At 35.3% G+C, this 17,991-nt stretch overlaps 2 protein-coding genes across 3 annotated transcripts in view; both read left to right on the top strand.

Moving 5' to 3' along the window:
- The window catches only part of LOC132098049 (cyclin-dependent kinase 16-like), a 33,390-nt gene extending 22,642 nt beyond the window's left edge, over window positions 1-10,748 (top strand). For both annotated transcript variants that reach the window (XM_059504155.1, XM_059504156.1), the window contains 12 exons: window positions 851-907; window positions 995-1,109; window positions 1,583-1,677; window positions 2,258-2,320; window positions 2,436-2,559; window positions 2,851-2,971; window positions 4,091-4,188; window positions 4,303-4,408; window positions 4,517-4,559; window positions 5,707-5,797; window positions 6,132-6,209; window positions 9,297-10,748. In XM_059504155.1, the coding sequence (XP_059360138.1) occupies window positions 851-907; window positions 995-1,109; window positions 1,583-1,677; window positions 2,258-2,320; window positions 2,436-2,559; window positions 2,851-2,971; window positions 4,091-4,188; window positions 4,303-4,408; window positions 4,517-4,559; window positions 5,707-5,797; window positions 6,132-6,209; window positions 9,297-9,334 (1,029 nt within the window). In that variant the 3' untranslated portion in view covers window positions 9,335-10,748. The remainder of the gene's footprint in view (window positions 1-850; window positions 908-994; window positions 1,110-1,582; window positions 1,678-2,257; window positions 2,321-2,435; window positions 2,560-2,850; window positions 2,972-4,090; window positions 4,189-4,302; window positions 4,409-4,516; window positions 4,560-5,706; window positions 5,798-6,131; window positions 6,210-9,296) is intronic.
- Window positions 10,749-14,216: 3,468 nt separating this feature from the next.
- tsr2 (TSR2 ribosome maturation factor) lies at window positions 14,217-17,879 on the top strand. Its single transcript, XM_059504157.1, has 5 exons — window positions 14,217-14,371; window positions 14,660-14,750; window positions 14,827-14,918; window positions 15,225-15,398; window positions 17,468-17,879. Exons 1-5 carry the CDS (start codon window positions 14,291-14,293, stop codon window positions 17,600-17,602), a joined length of 573 nt encoding a protein of 190 aa, XP_059360140.1. The 5' UTR covers window positions 14,217-14,290; the 3' UTR covers window positions 17,603-17,879.
- Window positions 17,880-17,991: the final 112 nt, after the last annotated feature.

The following is a 17,991-nucleotide window of genomic DNA, read 5'->3' on the forward strand; positions in this document are numbered from 1 at the left end:
TGAAATCCTTGTGAACACACAGACAAGACAAACTTCCACGGCATCGGTCTCGCTGCTAAAACTTTCTCGAAATATTAGTGTCGCACAAAATGAGTGTGCCTCACAAAGAAATGGCCAGGTCATATTTCACCCCAAAAATATAAAGGAACACAACAACTCTATTTTTCAAAATAAAACTGAAGCCTAGTTTTATTAGTTTTTTTGGGGGGGGCATTTTAAACTTATTTTACTTTTCAAAATGTAGCACGTAAAGATATAACATATATACATTAAATCAATAAATAAAATTCAGTACAAAAATTATTAGGTAATTAGGCATTTAGTCCATTCCTAATTGAATAATATATATGATTTATTTTGGATGTCTGATATGGATTTTTTTTTTTACTAAGAATTTGAGAGGGAAATAATTGTAATTTTTCTGTATTTTATTTAGGACTAAAACAGAGTCCTAAATAAGTCATATTGGAGTGAGATATGACCCAGACATGTTTTGAGCAGTATTCTTGACAAAATGTAGAAATCATGCAATTATTATGCTATCCCATGAGTTCAGCTGCCCTTGATATGACATATAAACCCAGACCGTGATGTTTATTCAGTGCTGTTGACACACGCTTGATCTGTGATGCGTTTAAACACCTCATTTGTTACACTTCAATTGTTCCCTATTTATTTTAGGGAGGGATATTTTAGCTCATTTTGTCTATGTGTGTTATATAAACATCTACGACCAGCCCAGCCCAGCCGTCTGAAATGAGTTCACATGAATGCCTTTGAAATTTGGTTGTTTTAGTGATGCTTTTTAGGACCATGTTGTGACATAGTTTTGGTCTTCGTGTGTTTGCAGTCCGAGATTGGATTTGGGAAGTTGGAGACGTATGTCAAACTGGATAAACTAGGAGAGGTAACTTCACAGTCAGTTTATATCTTAATTGCTCTGTTCAATGCACCATAGTCACGTTACTGTGCATGATCTTTTTCTTTCTCTCAGGGCACCTACGCTACAGTATATAAAGGCCGCAGTAAGTTGACGGATAACCTGGTGGCTCTGAAGGAGATCCGTTTGGAGCACGAGGAAGGAGCTCCATGCACTGCCATTAGAGAAGGTGAGTTACAAGCATGCCGTAGTGGATCAGCACTAAAATTAGATGCTTGCGCAGTCACATGCTCGCGCAGTGACAGACATTTGTACTTTTATATGTAGGATGTTCTAAATTAGCCAGAGAATCTCTAAATTCACTATCATGAATTTGTTACATTTGTTACATGGTATTTCAGCTGGTTAAAAGGGTTTTATAATATGCAAAGGAGGGCTTATTTGCAACCAGCCACCCTGCAAACCGTAATAAAGATCATTTACACATCTCGTCAGTCTCAAAGGTACAGTACCAAAAGTCAATTTAAGGTTGATTTTGTGTAGGAAAAAACTATATTTTGCAGTAATGTTTGCTTCAGGCTAACTTTGTCTAGCTTGCCGTTCGTCCTTGACTTCTTGTCATTTAGTGAATATTCATGAAGGTGTGTGAAGCAGCAGAGGTCATGTGTTTGAGGAATAATCTGTCTCTTTCTGCGCCTCTAGTGTCTCTGCTGAAGGACCTGAAACACGCCAATATTGTGACTCTTCATGACATCATCCACACTCAGAAGTCTCTTACGCTCGTGTTCGAGTACTTGGTGAGTCATTCACATGTGTAGTATTTCACAGCACTGTACACTTTTTAACTGTACTTATGATCTCACACACAGTCATCTACACACCAGCGTTGGAGAAACTATCTAGAAACCGTAGCTTGCCAAGTTGCATGCTGCTCATAACTTGAAGTAGTTAGAGTTCAGTCAAATTTCTCTTGTCCAAACGAACGTAGTTAATTAAATTGAAATGATTTATGGATGGCATATCTATCTACATAACAGCTTAAAATTCAATTCTAGAGCAGATTTATCTGGCACAAAATCAAAGATCTTAAAATGACTAAATCATTAAAAAATCATTAAATTCGGAATTAAAAAAAAAATCAAAATCATATCAATATTTTTTTATTTACCTGCGTGTCATGTAACAATTAACTAACTTCAGAGAACATGTGAATGTTAAATAAAAAATATTAAGTAGCAGATTTGGCTACTTTAGATTTGAAAAAAATTGTGAATCCCTTCCCACGAAAATATAAGTTTTATATAAGTTACATAAGTTTTTATATCATATAAGTTTGGTTATTCATCCATTACTATGATGACTTCCTTTATCTCTTAGGATAAAGACCTGAAACAGTACCTAGATGACTGTGGAAACTGCATTCATATGCACAATGTCAAGGTAAGGCCTCTTTGACAAATGTCTTTAATTTCTGTTTCTCATAATCGTCCAGCTGCACATGACAATCATAGACGGTGCTCTTCTTATTCACCTGTGTGTTTTTTTTCCATCTCAGCTGTTCCTGTTTCAGCTGTTGCGAGGTCTGAACTACTGTCACAGACGAAAAGTCCTTCACCGAGATCTCAAACCTCAAAATCTCCTGATCAATGACCGCGGGGAGCTAAAGCTGGCTGACTTTGGTCTGTTACATACAAAGCTGCTGTAACGAACTCATCCGTGCTCTTACTGTGTTCTCATGGTGTGGGTGGTGTAACACTAGTGGTTAATGAAAACCAGCTGCCCACTTACCTACTTGAAAAACTGAACCCCGGGTTGCTCCACTTGCATTGTCTCTGTAATCATTGTAGTGCTGCTTTAGCTAAAAGCACCTAGTGTACTAAACGTCTGCTAGGGCTTAAGTGGATATGTAATATCTTGAAAAGTTTGGTCAAATGCCTCTTAAATAATTAGTTTTTTTGTTTGGTCTTCAGGTCTGGCACGAGCAAAATCGATTCCCACCAAGACCTACTCCAATGAGGTGGTGACGCTTTGGTACCGCCCCCCTGACATCCTATTGGGCAGCACCGACTATTCCACTCAGATTGACATGTGGTGAGCATCCACCTGATGATTTATCTTACTTGGTTTATTTGTGGTATCAGTGTTATTTTAGTATTTTTATATTCCACAATAGTATTTATTAATAATTTGTTTTGTAATTTTAAGTGCTTTTATTTTTTTTATTTTTTTATTTCTATTTAATTTTAATTGTATTTTTACTTTATTTGTATTTAACTTTATTTCAATTAGTTGCCAAGGAAACATTTTTTGTTTCCATCTAAGTATTTTTAAATTTTCATCAAATATTTAGTGTTGTTTGATTGGAACTCTATTTCAGTTACCGAAAAAGATTTTTAGCATTTGTTATTTTAGTTAAAAACACTGCTGATTATCACTTTGGAAAAAAATTAATTGGCTATTATTTTTATTTTTTATTTTATGATTTATTTATTTATTTTTTTTTATTGAACATTCAGGTTTTTATTTTTTTATTTTTTTTATATTGTTCTTGCTGCTAAGTACACCATGTTACAGCATGCGCTCTTGCTTTCAAAAACAGCTAGATGTAGTGCAGCGGATGTCAAAGACACAGTTTTGAACTTCTTTTAACTTGACACAGCCTCTAAAGAGCCGCAACAAGACGTGATGCAATGGCCAAAGGCATCCATCCAACACATGACATACAAAGCGGCTATCGCAAAATGAATTTTCCATAAAAACAATGAACTAACTGGCAAGTAACTGAAATAAGTTTTAGGTGAAGTTCTAAAATTGCTGAAATAAATATGAATTAAAGCTTAATAAAACTGTAAAAAAGAATAAAATGACAAGTGTATAACAAAATAATCAAAACTACATTTGTAATAAAAATTCACAGTATTAATAAATAGTAATAGTAAGAATAGTATACAAACAATACTAAAGTTAAATGTTGTGATTTAAAAAGGGTTTTTTTTCTGTGTACCAATCAATTCTACCTTATTAATTCAGTTCAGACGGCAAGCTCACATCTCTGTAAAATTATTTCTTGTACTCTCTTGTTATCAATTCAAATAGTGAGCTAAGAATTGGACTCTTGTTTGTACTGTGGTAAAATCGGAGCACACTCTTCTTGTGTCATAGCTTCTGTGGGGGTGAACTTGAATTGAGTTTTAATGACTCTCATTGCAGGGGTGTTGGCTGTATCTTCTACGAGATGTCTACAGGTCGACCCCTGTTCCCGGGCTCCACGGTGGAGGAGGAGCTGCACTTTATCTTCAAACTGCTCGGTACCATTCTCTCACCCAGTCTCTCTCCTCCTGATTTTTCTGGCTCCAGATCTGACAGTTTGTCTCCGTGTGTGTCACTGTGATATTTATAAACCCTCCTGTGTCTTTTCATAGGTACGCCCACAGAGGAGACCTGGCCTGGAATAACCTCCAACGAGGAGTTCATCTCCTATAACTACCCCAGATACCGCGCAGACTGTCTCCACAACCACACTCCACGGTAACGACAGCTGTCCTCTGGGCCTGATGCCTGATGCCTGAAACAATCATCAAAAACATTCGCTGTTGGAGGTCATTTATTTAAGTTGCATTATTTTTTTGCTTCCAGATTGGACAATGATGGAGTTGAACTTCTGTCGAAACTGCTGCAGGTGATTTGTGTACTATTTAGTCAACTAAAGTCACGTTTACCTTTTAAGCACTTAATACAGACTGCACATATAATACAGACAGTTCCAAAGCAGTTTCACAGGTAAAAATAACAGAAGCAATGGTTTAAACTTCAAATAAGACAAATTCTGCTCTAAAGCAGCTGTAAAAAAAGACAATAGTGCCATTATTCAGCTCAAGTTAGTTCATTTAAGCACCTCCATAGAAAGCATGGTGTCATTATTCAGCTTAAGTCAGTTTGGTTTAAATAGAAATGTTGAAGATGAACTTACCCCTCTGGTTGCGATGCTTGTGTTTGAGCCACAGGGTTTGCACTTTTCAGGAAATCGTGCCTATGAATGCCTTGCTTGCAGTATGATATCTTCATTAGGCAGGGATAAGAGGAAGAATTTAAAAAATGACATTGAAAAAAATGACACTTTTAATATAATGTTGTTCTCTTTCCAGAGTTCAGTCGTCTGAATATTTATTTGTCTGTATACATTCTTTGTAGTAGTTATTTGAAACAACTTTTCATATTCAGTTTTTTTGTCATCTCATGTTGAATTCTAAAAATGTGTGAGTGTTTTGCTAACTTGCCTTACATTCTATATAGTTCAAAGGTTTTGGGTTTCAAAGCGCTCAGTTTTAAAAAAAAAGAGAGAAATCAGTTCATTTGATCAAAATACAGTAAAAACACTAATATTAAAATTTTTTACTATTTAAAATAACTGTTTTCCTCTTGTATATATGTTAAAATGTCATTTATTACTGTGGTTCAAATCTGAATTTTCAGCATCAATTCCTCCAGTCTTCAGTGTCACATGACCTTTCAGAAATCATTCTAATATGCTGATTTGAAACATTTCTATTAATTATCACTGTTGTGCTGCTTAATATCTTTGTGGAAAGTATTTTTTAAAGAATCTTTGATGAATATAAAGTTCAAAAGAACAGATGTAGTTGAAATGAGAATCGTTTGTGACAATGTCTTATAAACATCTTCCTCTTTGACTTTTGATGCTTTTATTATGTCCGTGCCGAAAAACCCTAAACTTTTGAACAATAGTGTATAATAATGTGTATATTAGTCAGTTATTTAGTGAGCGTTTTGCGTATGTGCTTGACTAACACTGAACTTTGTCTTAGTTTGAGGGGAAGAAACGGATTGCAGCAGAGGAAGCCATGAGACACTCATACTTCCACTGTCTGGGAGAGAGAATTCTCACACTGCCAGACAGTGAGTTCACGTATATACACGCACACACACACATCTCAAACTGGGGAGATTTATGATAGTTCCAGATAACATATTCATGTGCACACACACACACACACCTTACACTGACAGATAGAATTATTAAAGTGCCAGACAGAAGTCTCACACATACACACACTTACTTTGAAAGACATTTAATTCCACCGAGCCGCTATGAGCTATTCTGTATTTGCACTGAATCAGGTCGGTGTTTGCTGAAATAAGCTTGCACAGATTTTCTGAACCCTTAACGTTATATATCAGCCCTAGTTTTAGTTCAGCTTGTTAACATAACTGTTCCATTTCTCCCTGCCAGCTGCATCAATATTTGCACTTCAGGAAGTTCAGCTGGAGAAGGAGCCCGGGATGAGGACGAATTCCCTGTCGGAATCAGGTAAAACCACAAAACACAAATGTCGGATAATAAATCATAATGATAGTTTTGAGCTTCATCCATCAGTGTACCATGTGTTTCTGACCTCTCTGTATATGGAAGCACATCAACTGGCATTACTCTCAAACAGTCAGAGTTTTGATAAACTGGCTGATATTTATCTCAGTCTGGCCAAGAATCGTCCACAGAAGGACTCTAAATGTGTTTTTTGTGAGACATTTGAGTGGAGGATAAATCTGAATTAGACAAAATAATATTTGCTAAAGAATATTTACATTTTGTTTAAAACAAAACGGCATTAGGATTGCTATTTCTCTGAGTATTTCTTCATAGCACTGATTTTAGCTGCTGTATATTTGTTTTCTGGCAGACTGACACTACTAATTAAATGTTTGGACACACCTACTTGTTCATTATTTTTGCTGTCAATATTTTATAATATTGTGGGACAGTAAATTCATTACAAAAGAAATAACACCAACTGAAGAATGGCATCAATGGCATCATATATATATATATATATATATAATTTATATAAAATGGTAAAAAGGAGCATTCAGTCTAGTCTGTCTAAACCTCATAGTATAAACCTGTGTACCCAGACTCCCAGAAATTGCATAAAGCCAGCCAGTCAGATAGAGTCAGATGCTTTAATCCAGTTTTTGCACACTGATCCCATACCATCATCTCAGTCATATTCTTCCTGAATATTATTCATGTTCATCAAATGAGAGATGAACTGTATTGCTCATCATGACACAGCTCATTTTCTGTGCTCTCTCATCTTCTCTCTTAATAGTGTTCTTCCCACTGTGCTGTAGTCAGAGACGCTGGTTTACTCATCTTTTTCTGTCTCTATCTTCATATCCCTCATTTTTTCTTTTTTGCTTAATATATCCTTCATCTCTGACTGCCTCACATTGGTTTGGTTTACACCTGGTATTAAGATCCCCAAAATGTATGTCAGTGACATTTAAACAGGATCTCTTTCTCCTTCTTCTTAACATGCATCCTTTTTCTCTTTATTCTCTATCTGCAATGTTAATTTTGTTTCTCATATAGGCTTGTTAAGGCACAGTTGCGTTAGAAATTCTCATGAGGAAGTTCTTGTTAAGCTCCATGTATTATGCAACTCATTCACTGCTAACTTTGTTTTCTGCTCTTTTCTTTCCCACGGTCTCTCTGTCTCTTTTCCCTCCCTGCCTATTATTATTATAATTTTTTATTTTTGTATTTACACCACTGCTTCACTGTTCTTCAGAGCTTTTGCAAAGATGTCTAAGGTTCCGGCATACCTTAGGTACATATTTGTCACCCTCCGCTCAATGCAGGAGGTCACAAACAACAAAACCATCTTTCTTCCCTTGAGTTTCCTGTTCATCCATACTGTCCAGTTGTACCCTACAGGAAGTGATCACATATGAATCACTCCTCAGATGTTTCAAAAATACATTTTCTCTCTTAACTCATTTTCTCTCTTAACTCAAGTGCATAGGACTTTAAGATGTAATGGACCCATGCATTTCTTGAAATTAGAAATACATTAGCTTCCATGACTGAAGTAAATAAGAACACACAGACAATACAGTGACACTCTCATCTGTCCCATTTTTCCTTTTCGGAGTATGGTATAAAAATGTGCACGGACTTTCTCTGTCCGTTTTGGCAATCCGCATGATGTGCATGTCAATCCAGGGTTGCCATGTTGGTTTTTAGCAAAATGTTAAAACATTTGCAAAATGAGGGATATTCCTGCTATTATTGCTTGTATAATGTTTTGGTGATCTAAAACTATTGGTTATACATGGGCTGAGGTTACATAATTCAGCTGAGCAACATTTAATGAGACATTCATCCTCATCAAGCATCAGGTTCTCCTGTAAAAAACTCATCTTCCATTCAGACCTCATCTGTATTCAGTTCACGAATTGATGAAGCTGTCAGGCCAGAGCTTATAATTATTCAGCATTTGTACAGAGCACTGAAGTCAGTGCTAAATATGAATATTAATCCATGCTGTCAAAGTCTCTGTGTTGAAATCACTGATGAAATGCCAAAGGCTTGGGCTGTCCAATTGAAATTGTTCCACCTGTATATAAAATCACATTACAGTTAAAAAGATCATTTTTGTTGTAAGGAAATTAAAACTTTTATTGAGCAAGGATGCATTAAATTGATTAAAAGTCACAGTAAAGAAATTTTATAATGTTACGAAAGATTTCTATTTCCATTGCACTTGTACTTTCTATTCATCAAAAAATCTCAAACAAAATGTATCTCGGTTTCCACAAAACTATTAAGCTATTTTCAACATTGAGAATACTAAGAAATGTTACTTAAGCACCAAATCAGTTCAGAATGATTCTGAAGGATCATGTGACACTGAAAACTGGAGTAACGGTGCTGGAAATTCAGTTTTGCAACACAAGAATAAATTACATTTAAATAGAGAACATCCTCTTAAATGGTAATAATATTTCACAATATACTGTTAAATGAATAAGAGACTTGATTATCGGTAAATTATTCATGATTTCATTAGACAGACTGAAAATAGACTATTTACTAGCAGTAAAAGTGTAGAGAGACGTAAATCAGAGCCAAAGAGGGATATAAAGTAATATAGGTCATTTCTCTGCATGTTTTTAGCATTGAATTTTGCTGTTATTTTCTCGAGCTTGGCATTGAACAAGTCTGACTGTATATCAGTCTTGCAGAGAAGCTGTAATATGCAGAAACAGGAGAAGAGCTTGCTGTGCGAATACCCCTCTTTCCTCACTAAATAAGAAAACAGCCCAGGCTTCTCTAGAGCTATAAACTGAGCATGTGTGGGTGGCTGTGTGTTTGGGTGCACGTTGACGTGTGTTTGGGTTTGGTAATCTCTCCTACTCTCATGCCCAGGTCTCTAAATGAAGCGAGTGCTGATTTTCTCTCTCTCTCTCCCTCTTGTAATCCTTCATACCCTCTGACGGTCCTTATGAGTGATTGTGCATTTAGCTTTATCGTGCCAAATGTTGCATGCACCATTTAGCCACTGAACACTGTCTGTTTATGTAGCCTAAACTTCCTCTTTTTCTTTTTCTCCAGTCAACAGCATATCTCAACGGCAGAGTTTGCTCTTTTGAGGGCAAATGGGGCAACTCGGGACGGGGGAAGATGGATGGGACACGTCGAGATGTTTCCTGTCATGAAGATGAAGTTTTTCATTTCTCCGTCTGAGTCATTGGCTAGTCCTGTGGCATTATGTGCTTAGAAGGGGTCACTGTAGTTGTTTACATGAAGAGGCTGAGGATCTTGATTTGTTTTGAATAATGCACTTCCCCTTCCCTGTTCACATTACAAACATGTTCTTCCTGTTTTGCTGTACCTTCTCAATCCAGCCTCTGTACTCAACCAATCAAACGCAGAATGTTATTGGATGGCCTGACTCTTCATCCTCTGACTGAAACAAATCAGCCTGGTTTCTTTGCAATACTTCTCAATTGTAATGTAAAAGGAAGGCCAGTTTATGAAGGAACATGTCATGAATGCTGTTAATATCCAGAAGCCAAGTCACTCTAGTCTTCCAGAAAATGTTCCCCTTCATTAGAGTCATCAGCCCTCCCATCCAAAGACGAACATTTAGTACTATGCCAACACAATAGTTCATCGTAATCAACCATAATCTGTTATTTGTATTCATCAGAACATTGACGACTTCAACTTTTGTTTTTGTTTGCAAAAGCATTTCACATTTAAGTTGTTGTTTAGATGTTTTTTTGCCATGCAATACAGTTTGATAGTCTAGAAAACGGTTTCACCAAAGACCCCCCCCCCATGCCATCTCTCTATCCCTTTAGGTTTGATTTATGAGCTTCCATTTCCATCATCATGTTCAAGTGAACCCTCGATCAGCTACACTGTGTCAAGGAATAATTATTTGTGCAAAGCAACTTAGAAAGTTTGAGTTGCATTTTGAAAGCTTCTGATAATCTTGACGCAGCCTTGTTGATAATTCTTCCATTACTGCTGCATGCAGCTCTTACGGCTGTCACTCTGGTTGAAAACCGAGCTGATTTCTATGTCAGTTCAGTCAGGGCGATGATAACTAATAATGGGATGCCCAGGCATATGCGGAGAACTGGTCGAATTGTGTATAGTGCTCAGGTTTCTGTCACTCTGCAGAACAGCTGAGTGCGGTGGATAATGTTCTGCATCTCGGCTCGGTTGTTCATACTCCTTAGATTTTGGAGCACGTTGGTGTCGCGTAACACAGCGCAGATACAAAACACTATCATCCCCTGGTGTGTGCTATTCAGGGCCTCTCTGCACAATGTCTGCGATTTATACAGTCCCACAAATGTGATTATTGGGTGAATCTTTGGAAGAAGAAAAAAAGTGTCAAGGTGATATTTCACCCTGAAATTACGAGAACAATAATACATTTGGTTTATTATAAAGTAGGCAATATTTTTTTTAGGACTGTTAATCTTTTTTTTTTTTTTTTTTGCATTGTGACATCCTCAGCAATTAGTCTCCAAATTCTTATTCCCTTAATAATGTAAACAATGTATTTAATATATTGTATTTTTTAAAGCATGTATGCATGGTAATATTTGTTATACTCTCTTTGCTGGTGCAAATAATTTGATAGTAACTTTTTACTGTAATCCAGCATAATTTTTCTGTATTATGAGAAATAGTGAAGTAAAACTTCCAAGTGTATTACAGTAGTAAGGAGGGAAGTTTGCTTAGTATGTAAATAATGTAATAAAAAAAAATTGTCACAATGCAAAAAAAAAAAAACTTTTATTTTAAAGTATTTAAAAATCTATTATTTCTAGGTGAAATGTGACTAGATATTTTTTGCAAGATTCACCCCATTAGAGCTGAAATGCAGAGGCGATTAAAATTTGTTCTCAGTGTCCGTCGGTGTTACTAGATGGATGATATTTTAGTAAATATCTAATTTTTTTAATTAATTCAAGCAATCCCAAAATGTTTGGTCTGGTGATAGATTGTGACTTCCCTTCCTCCTTGTTAGAGATGACCTGTGAATACCTGTGCTGCATATTCAACGAGGAGAATGCAGACTTGCATGGCAGTGTTGTATAGCTGAAGACTGGTACTTTGTAAATAGCGTTAGAATGTGTTTTGCAGATCAGAAGCGTGGAGAGTGCAATGAGAAGATCCTCCTAACAATGTATCATTTTTAAAGCAAAGAGGAATATCATTTTTGTTATACATATCATTGATGACATTGTTCATTGTGTTCTATCTTTTGTTTGTTTTTTTTCTTTTTTAATATGATGTAGTAACCAGACGTTACTACCATAGGAGACCCATGTGGTGTAGATATTTGGTTTTGATGTTTGTTAGGATGAAAATGGCTCATCTGATTTAAAGCTTTCATCTGGAATGCGGACGGACTGCAGTGAAAGGGCTTCGATGGATAAGCGTGGCCAACTTTTCATTTTTTACATCATTTTTTACGCAATAACTTTTTCTTTGAAAACCCTCTTGATTTGAAATGAATTTGGTTCTGATTTTGGCATGCATTGCGTGTCATTAAATATAAAAGAAGCAAATAATGCCGGAAATTGTCATGCAAAAACTCAAGGCTGTTTTATTGCCCATTTAATAAGTGAGGTTTTGATATAATTGCAGGTGAAATGCTTTTATACACGGATACACTTTGAGCAAATATAGACTTCATACATTTTGAGTATGTTTCTTTTGTACAACTCAATCTTTTAAAATGTTCATTTTATGCAAAACAAAATTTGATCATTGATCAGTACAGTATTATTTTCTTTAGCTTTTTAATTTTGCAGTTGTATACACTTAAAAAGCCCAAAGTTTCAGGATTTTCAGCCATTTTACTGCTCTTCTCCAGTTGGCGGTTGTCCAAACATGAATGCGAGCAATGCGGTCTGCTGTTCTATAAATGTTAAGAGCGGTTTAAACACATTAAGCAATACACACTGTTAATGTACATTTCACATCTCATGGATATCTAATGCAGGAAATCCTCTCAGATGGCCATAGTATATTTTCAGTAAATAATTATGCATAAATGAGTGGTCAGTTGTTCTGTTCGAGTCTAGGGACGTTAACCACAAATAACAGTTGTAAAATTTTTGATGCAATGTTAAAAATCCCCTTTGTTTATAATCTTTGAGTTCTTGCTATTGCAATAGTCAATATTTACAACCAAGAATATGTGGATCAGAAGTGTATTGACATGGAAAATCTTATGTCTGACTGTTACTTCATGTTGCTTGTATGAATGCTGAACTCCTTTCCAACCAACTTGATCCATCTCTGTTTATCATGAAGCAGGGAGTGGACTCATTTGAATATTGGCACAAAAAAGCTGTAAAACATTCAGAACACATGTGAATCATTTTTGCTGGCAATATAATCAATGTCCCAAACTTGAATTTTGTTATATTTTTTGTTTACATATGTCTTTTCAAGTTTAAGAACATTTGGGTGACTCATGTTTAAAGGTAATAATATATTTATACGTTTGCATGTTCGTTACATATTCAAAATAATTCCCAATATATATTTAAACCCAAATCCACATATATTCGGATCAGTTACCATAACAACCTGAACATTTTTTTTATCATTTTGACCACAGTACATTAATGACACTCATTATAACAAGTGCTTTGTCAGCTTGTGGTTTTATTTTAGAAATCTAGAAAACTTATGTCACCCATAGTTAGACTCATTCAGATTCCATTAATATTGATTAGGTTTATGCATGAGTTTTATTGAGTCAGTAAACTCTACAAGATTAAAGTGCGAATCCAAGAGGTTTAAACAAACATGGTTTTGGAGCAACATCTAAATGTGCCTTTTAAAATCAATAAAAAAAGAATAATAAGATTAGTTTTGGTATTACAAATTTGTTTGTGCTGTCAACACATTTGGCACAAATGATACCCAACTGACTCTTATCTGAAATCTGAAACATTTAAATATAAAACACAAATTTGAGGAAGATTTATGTTTTTAATAGTGAAGGAAATCATATATTTCTGATGACACACACACGGCTCACAGTGACCACAGCTGGACACCAGAAATGAAGCTGAAGTGATAAGAACGGCTTTTATTTGACATTATTATTTCAAATCCATAATGCCCATCCATCACGCACTATTTTTGTGAACTATTTTTATTTTTGTGACATTTTTAGCAGCTATATATATTTAAAATGAGGATTTCAAACTTGATGTGTTTTCCTTTATATAAATCAATGCAGTTCTCTTTCATTTCCAGATTTCTGAGCAGTAAATATGCGCCTCAACATGTATAATACAGCAGCTTGGTTTGGCGACTGCTTTTCCGCTTTTGCTATTGGTCAATGCCAAAATTATCCGAAGTCTTGCATGGGTTGGTGTTTCATTTTTCCAAGGAATATTATGATACTGACACCCTGCTTTGTGTTTCTTACTGAGCCAGTTTTACTGCAGCAGAGAATTACTGTTATGATAAAAACCACATACTTATAACCCCAGTGTTCCCACACACATCTTTACAAATGCTATATCATTCTGTTCATTTATTGTATCAAAGATATACAATTCAATAAAGGTATGTACATTTCTGAATAACAAGTTGAATCTGTCTTCTATGAGTATATACAAGCTTATTTAACAAATTAAAATGTATTTATAAAATTAAGTTCGTCACTATATATTGTGTAGTCACTTTCGATCAATTTAATGCATCATTGCTGAATATATATATATATATTCATATGTATATGTATAGCTTATGTATATATACTTCATTCTATATACTTTTTTATCAAATATGTAAATTATTAATATTATTATCAAAAAGTGTACATTTCCGAACAATAATTTGTACCAGGTCCTCATTCTTGGGTGAGCAATCTCATCCAAAAGATTAGATAAAATCCATAACATTTAACTAATATATATTTGCATTTAATGCAACTTTCTTTAATAATCAAGTAAATAAGCAATCGAGTCAAGTTAGTTATCCATTTCTGTGATTTATTATTTTTCCTGGCGCATGTGCAATCTGTGATCGATTCTTCAGGTCTGCTGGTTTTCAAGATGGCGCCGCTCTCATCTTCCACATGTGTATTGTTCAGTGAGGCAGTTCGGGCTGTTTTGGAAACGTGGCCGGTGCTACAAGTTAGTAAATTTACAACATTATATTTCGTAAAAGATATATATATCGTAGAATAGTGTCATATTTATTGTGTAAGCTTAGGTTTATTCCGTATTTTACAAATTCAGAAACCAGACTGCTAATGTTACGTGGTTAGCAGGTTAGCGCTGCCAAGTGTAAACACGAAGCTGATATACAATAAACACACTGTCTTGTCTTGTAACGATATGTGTCCAGCTGCACAGGAGTCATGATTTGATCTTGAGCAGGTGCTGATCTTGTGATTTGTAGACTTGAGTGTTTTCTCGCAGATCGCGGTGGATAATGGTTTCGGGGGCGCGCACAGTCAGCAGAAAGCGGAGTGGATGGTGCACGCGCTGCAGCAGTACTTCATCGATAACGGTCAGAGCCGGTCAATCTATCACTAACATAACGCTATGTAGATCTGATGTCACAGCAAACATGTGCCTCTTCACAGATGAGCTGCAGCAGGACGAGGTGGAGGAGTTCATCTCTGACCTGATGAACAACGAGTTCGACACGCTCGTGGACGACGGCAGCTTGCCGCAGGTTTGTTGTTGAAGAGATATTAGTCGAAGGCGTGTGTGTGTACTTGATTATGCTACATTTGTGAGGACCAAAAATCTCCACAAGGATAGTAAAACCTCACATTTTTGACTGTGGGAGACGGGGAAAAAATATAAAAAATAGTAAATTATGTTTATCTGAATGTGTAACAATGCAAACTGTAAGCGGTAGGTTTAGGGTTGGGTCAGGGGATAGAAAATATTGTTAGGTCAGTATAAAAGTAATAGAAGTCTATGGAAAGTCAACACGATTCACAGAAACACACGTGTGTGTGAAACGGCCGCTCAGGTGGCGCAGAAGGTGTGTGAGATGTTCCAGCAGTGTCAGCAGGACAGACTGACGGAGGTCAGAGAGCAGATCAAGCAGATGATTCAGAAGAAGAGCGCTGGGAGAGCAAAGGCCACACCTGCTAAAACACCTGCTGCTGCTGATGATGATGATGATGAGAGTGAAGATGAAGAGGTATAGTATATTAGTGTGTGTGGTATGTATGTGTGTATGTATACATATATATTTTAGGGCTGGTAATTTAACGCGTTAATTAGATTGTGGAGAAAAATATCACATTAAAATTAACGCATTTAACGCACTTGCCCCGTCCCAGACCTATGTGGATCACCTGCCATTTCATAAAGTCGACTGAAGACTAATATGAGGCAGGGCAACAATTTACTGTGTGATGGAGCCTAGAGAATATCCCTAAAATTCAAGATATGGGGCAAAACGCCCATTTGAGATTGTCTCTCATATTTACATCACATAGTTAAGAAATATCACACGAGCTGTAGGCTACGTGCAATATCACATGAGTGCAAAGTGATACTCATCTTATACAACAGTTCATTAAGAAGTTAATATTGTGTTAAGACACAATGTTGTCTGTTTTGCTCAATTTTGCAAACCAAATATAAAGACAAATCAGAACTGTTCATCTCCGAGTAACCCACAGCAGAATTTCATTTCTTAATCCAGGTTTTGAACGAATTTGGTGAACCATTTGGCGCGTTGAACCATTGGCCATAGTCGCGTTGGCACTGAAGTGGCGCTGCACAGACCGATCGGTGTATGACATCAAAGTACCGCGAGAGCGATTCAAAAGCACAAGGAGTCTCTATAAGCTCTTGCGGTTCTTTGATGTCACACACCGATTGGTCAGATGGTGACGACCCGCTTCAAGTCGAACAAGCCTAATGATTCAATGAACCATTCATAAAGAACCATTTACTTCACTACTGAATGAATCAGCCATTTGAATTAATCAAATGAATGAATGACTCAATGACTTAATCATTAAAACATTTACCACCACCTACTGGCAGTTTTAGTTTATTATTTTGAGTATCATTTCATTAAATAAATAATTTAGTATTTTCATAATAATAATAATACATTTAAGAAAATAAATTATTAAAGTTATAGTTCACCCAACCAAAAATGACAGTTCTCTCATCATTTACACACATGGTCCAAAAGAGTATATGTAATAAATTTTATCAAACAAAATATTTCTTGCTGAACCTACTTTTTGTAATCTCTGTTTGATGCTCTGCACAACAATGACTTTAAATTATCTTTCCAGAGTAAATTCTCCAAATTTGATGTGCGATCAGTTAGATTAATCACCACATCATGTAATTAATTATGTTATATATATTAAACAAATATACGCGCATTATATATATATATATATATAATGCATGCGTGTATATTTGTTTAACATGTCTTTAATATTTTAAGTGTAATTTAATAATATAAATGTAATATAAAAATGTTTATATTTTTTATTATAGATAGATATTTTTGTGTTCATAATATTTTAAGTACATAGCAGAATGATGATATATAAAATAAATAATTAAAATAATATTTGCTTTTTTTTTCGTTGTTTGTCAATGGTACAAAATATTTGGTACTTGTTGGCACGTTATTATGAATGTTTAAATATTTATATTTAAAATTTTAAGTGTAAAATTTATATATATATATATATGTTAATACAATATACATTTACGATTTATGCTTAATGTTTTTTTAAGTATATGTATTTATATATGATATATTAAATAATAAATAACCTAAAAAAACACTTTAACAATTAACGGTACAAAACATTTAGTACATGTTGAAATTGTTAGGAATATGTTTAAATATTTATATTTAACATTTTAGGTGATATTATATAGTGTGTAATATTTCTGTATATTTATACATGTGTATATATATATATATATATTTTTTTTTTATAAAGTTATTTTTATATTTGTGTATGTTTATGTGTGTGAATAGACTATAGGTAGAGATGTGATAATGTTAAAAATGAAGAATATATTTTTAAGTAAATATATTCTCCTGTGATAATCAATAAAAAGTGTAAAAAAAAAAAAAAAAACTAAAGGTAAGAATATTTAATTTTTTTTGTTTATTAATTAGTGGTACAAAAGTTTTGGTACTGGTTGATGTTATTTTTTAACTTTAAAAGTATATCATGCAGTATGAGAAGCAGATGTCCTCTCTCTGGTTGTTTTTCTCAGGCTATGGAGTGTGATGGAGGTGCAGATGGAGCTCCAGTCAACGGTGCAGCAGCGAAGGAGCAGCATCTTCCTTCTCGGGCCGCGAGTCATGAGGAAGAGGATGATGGCTGGACAGTTGTGCGCAGGAAGAAGTGACCGCACTTAATGTATTAGAACTGATACATTTCTTCATTTAAGACATTTTAAGGGCTTCTCTGTTTTTCCAGCCCTGAATACTTCTGTATTCACAACCATGATAAACTCCTGAAACCCACAGAATGGTGCATCTGACTAATGTTAAAACAGATGGATTTCCTCACTGGACCTCTTCCATGGGTTTCCTTTAGAAATGCTTAGTTTGGAGCACACAGTCTAATGAAATCAATTTGTGTATGCTTTGTAACTGGTCTGGACATTTTCATGGTCCAGTTGTGGCCAATTTCGACTTGGTTAATGCCTGCACTGGTCCTTTATCGCCCTCTAGTGTCACTATAGTGTCACAGCAACAGATGGAGAGAATATTTGAGTTTTTTCAAACATAGTGT

Source organism: Carassius carassius, chromosome 21 (assembly GCF_963082965.1).
Source record: "Carassius carassius chromosome 21, fCarCar2.1, whole genome shotgun sequence".
Taxonomy (NCBI): Eukaryota; Metazoa; Chordata; class Actinopteri; order Cypriniformes; family Cyprinidae; genus Carassius; species Carassius carassius.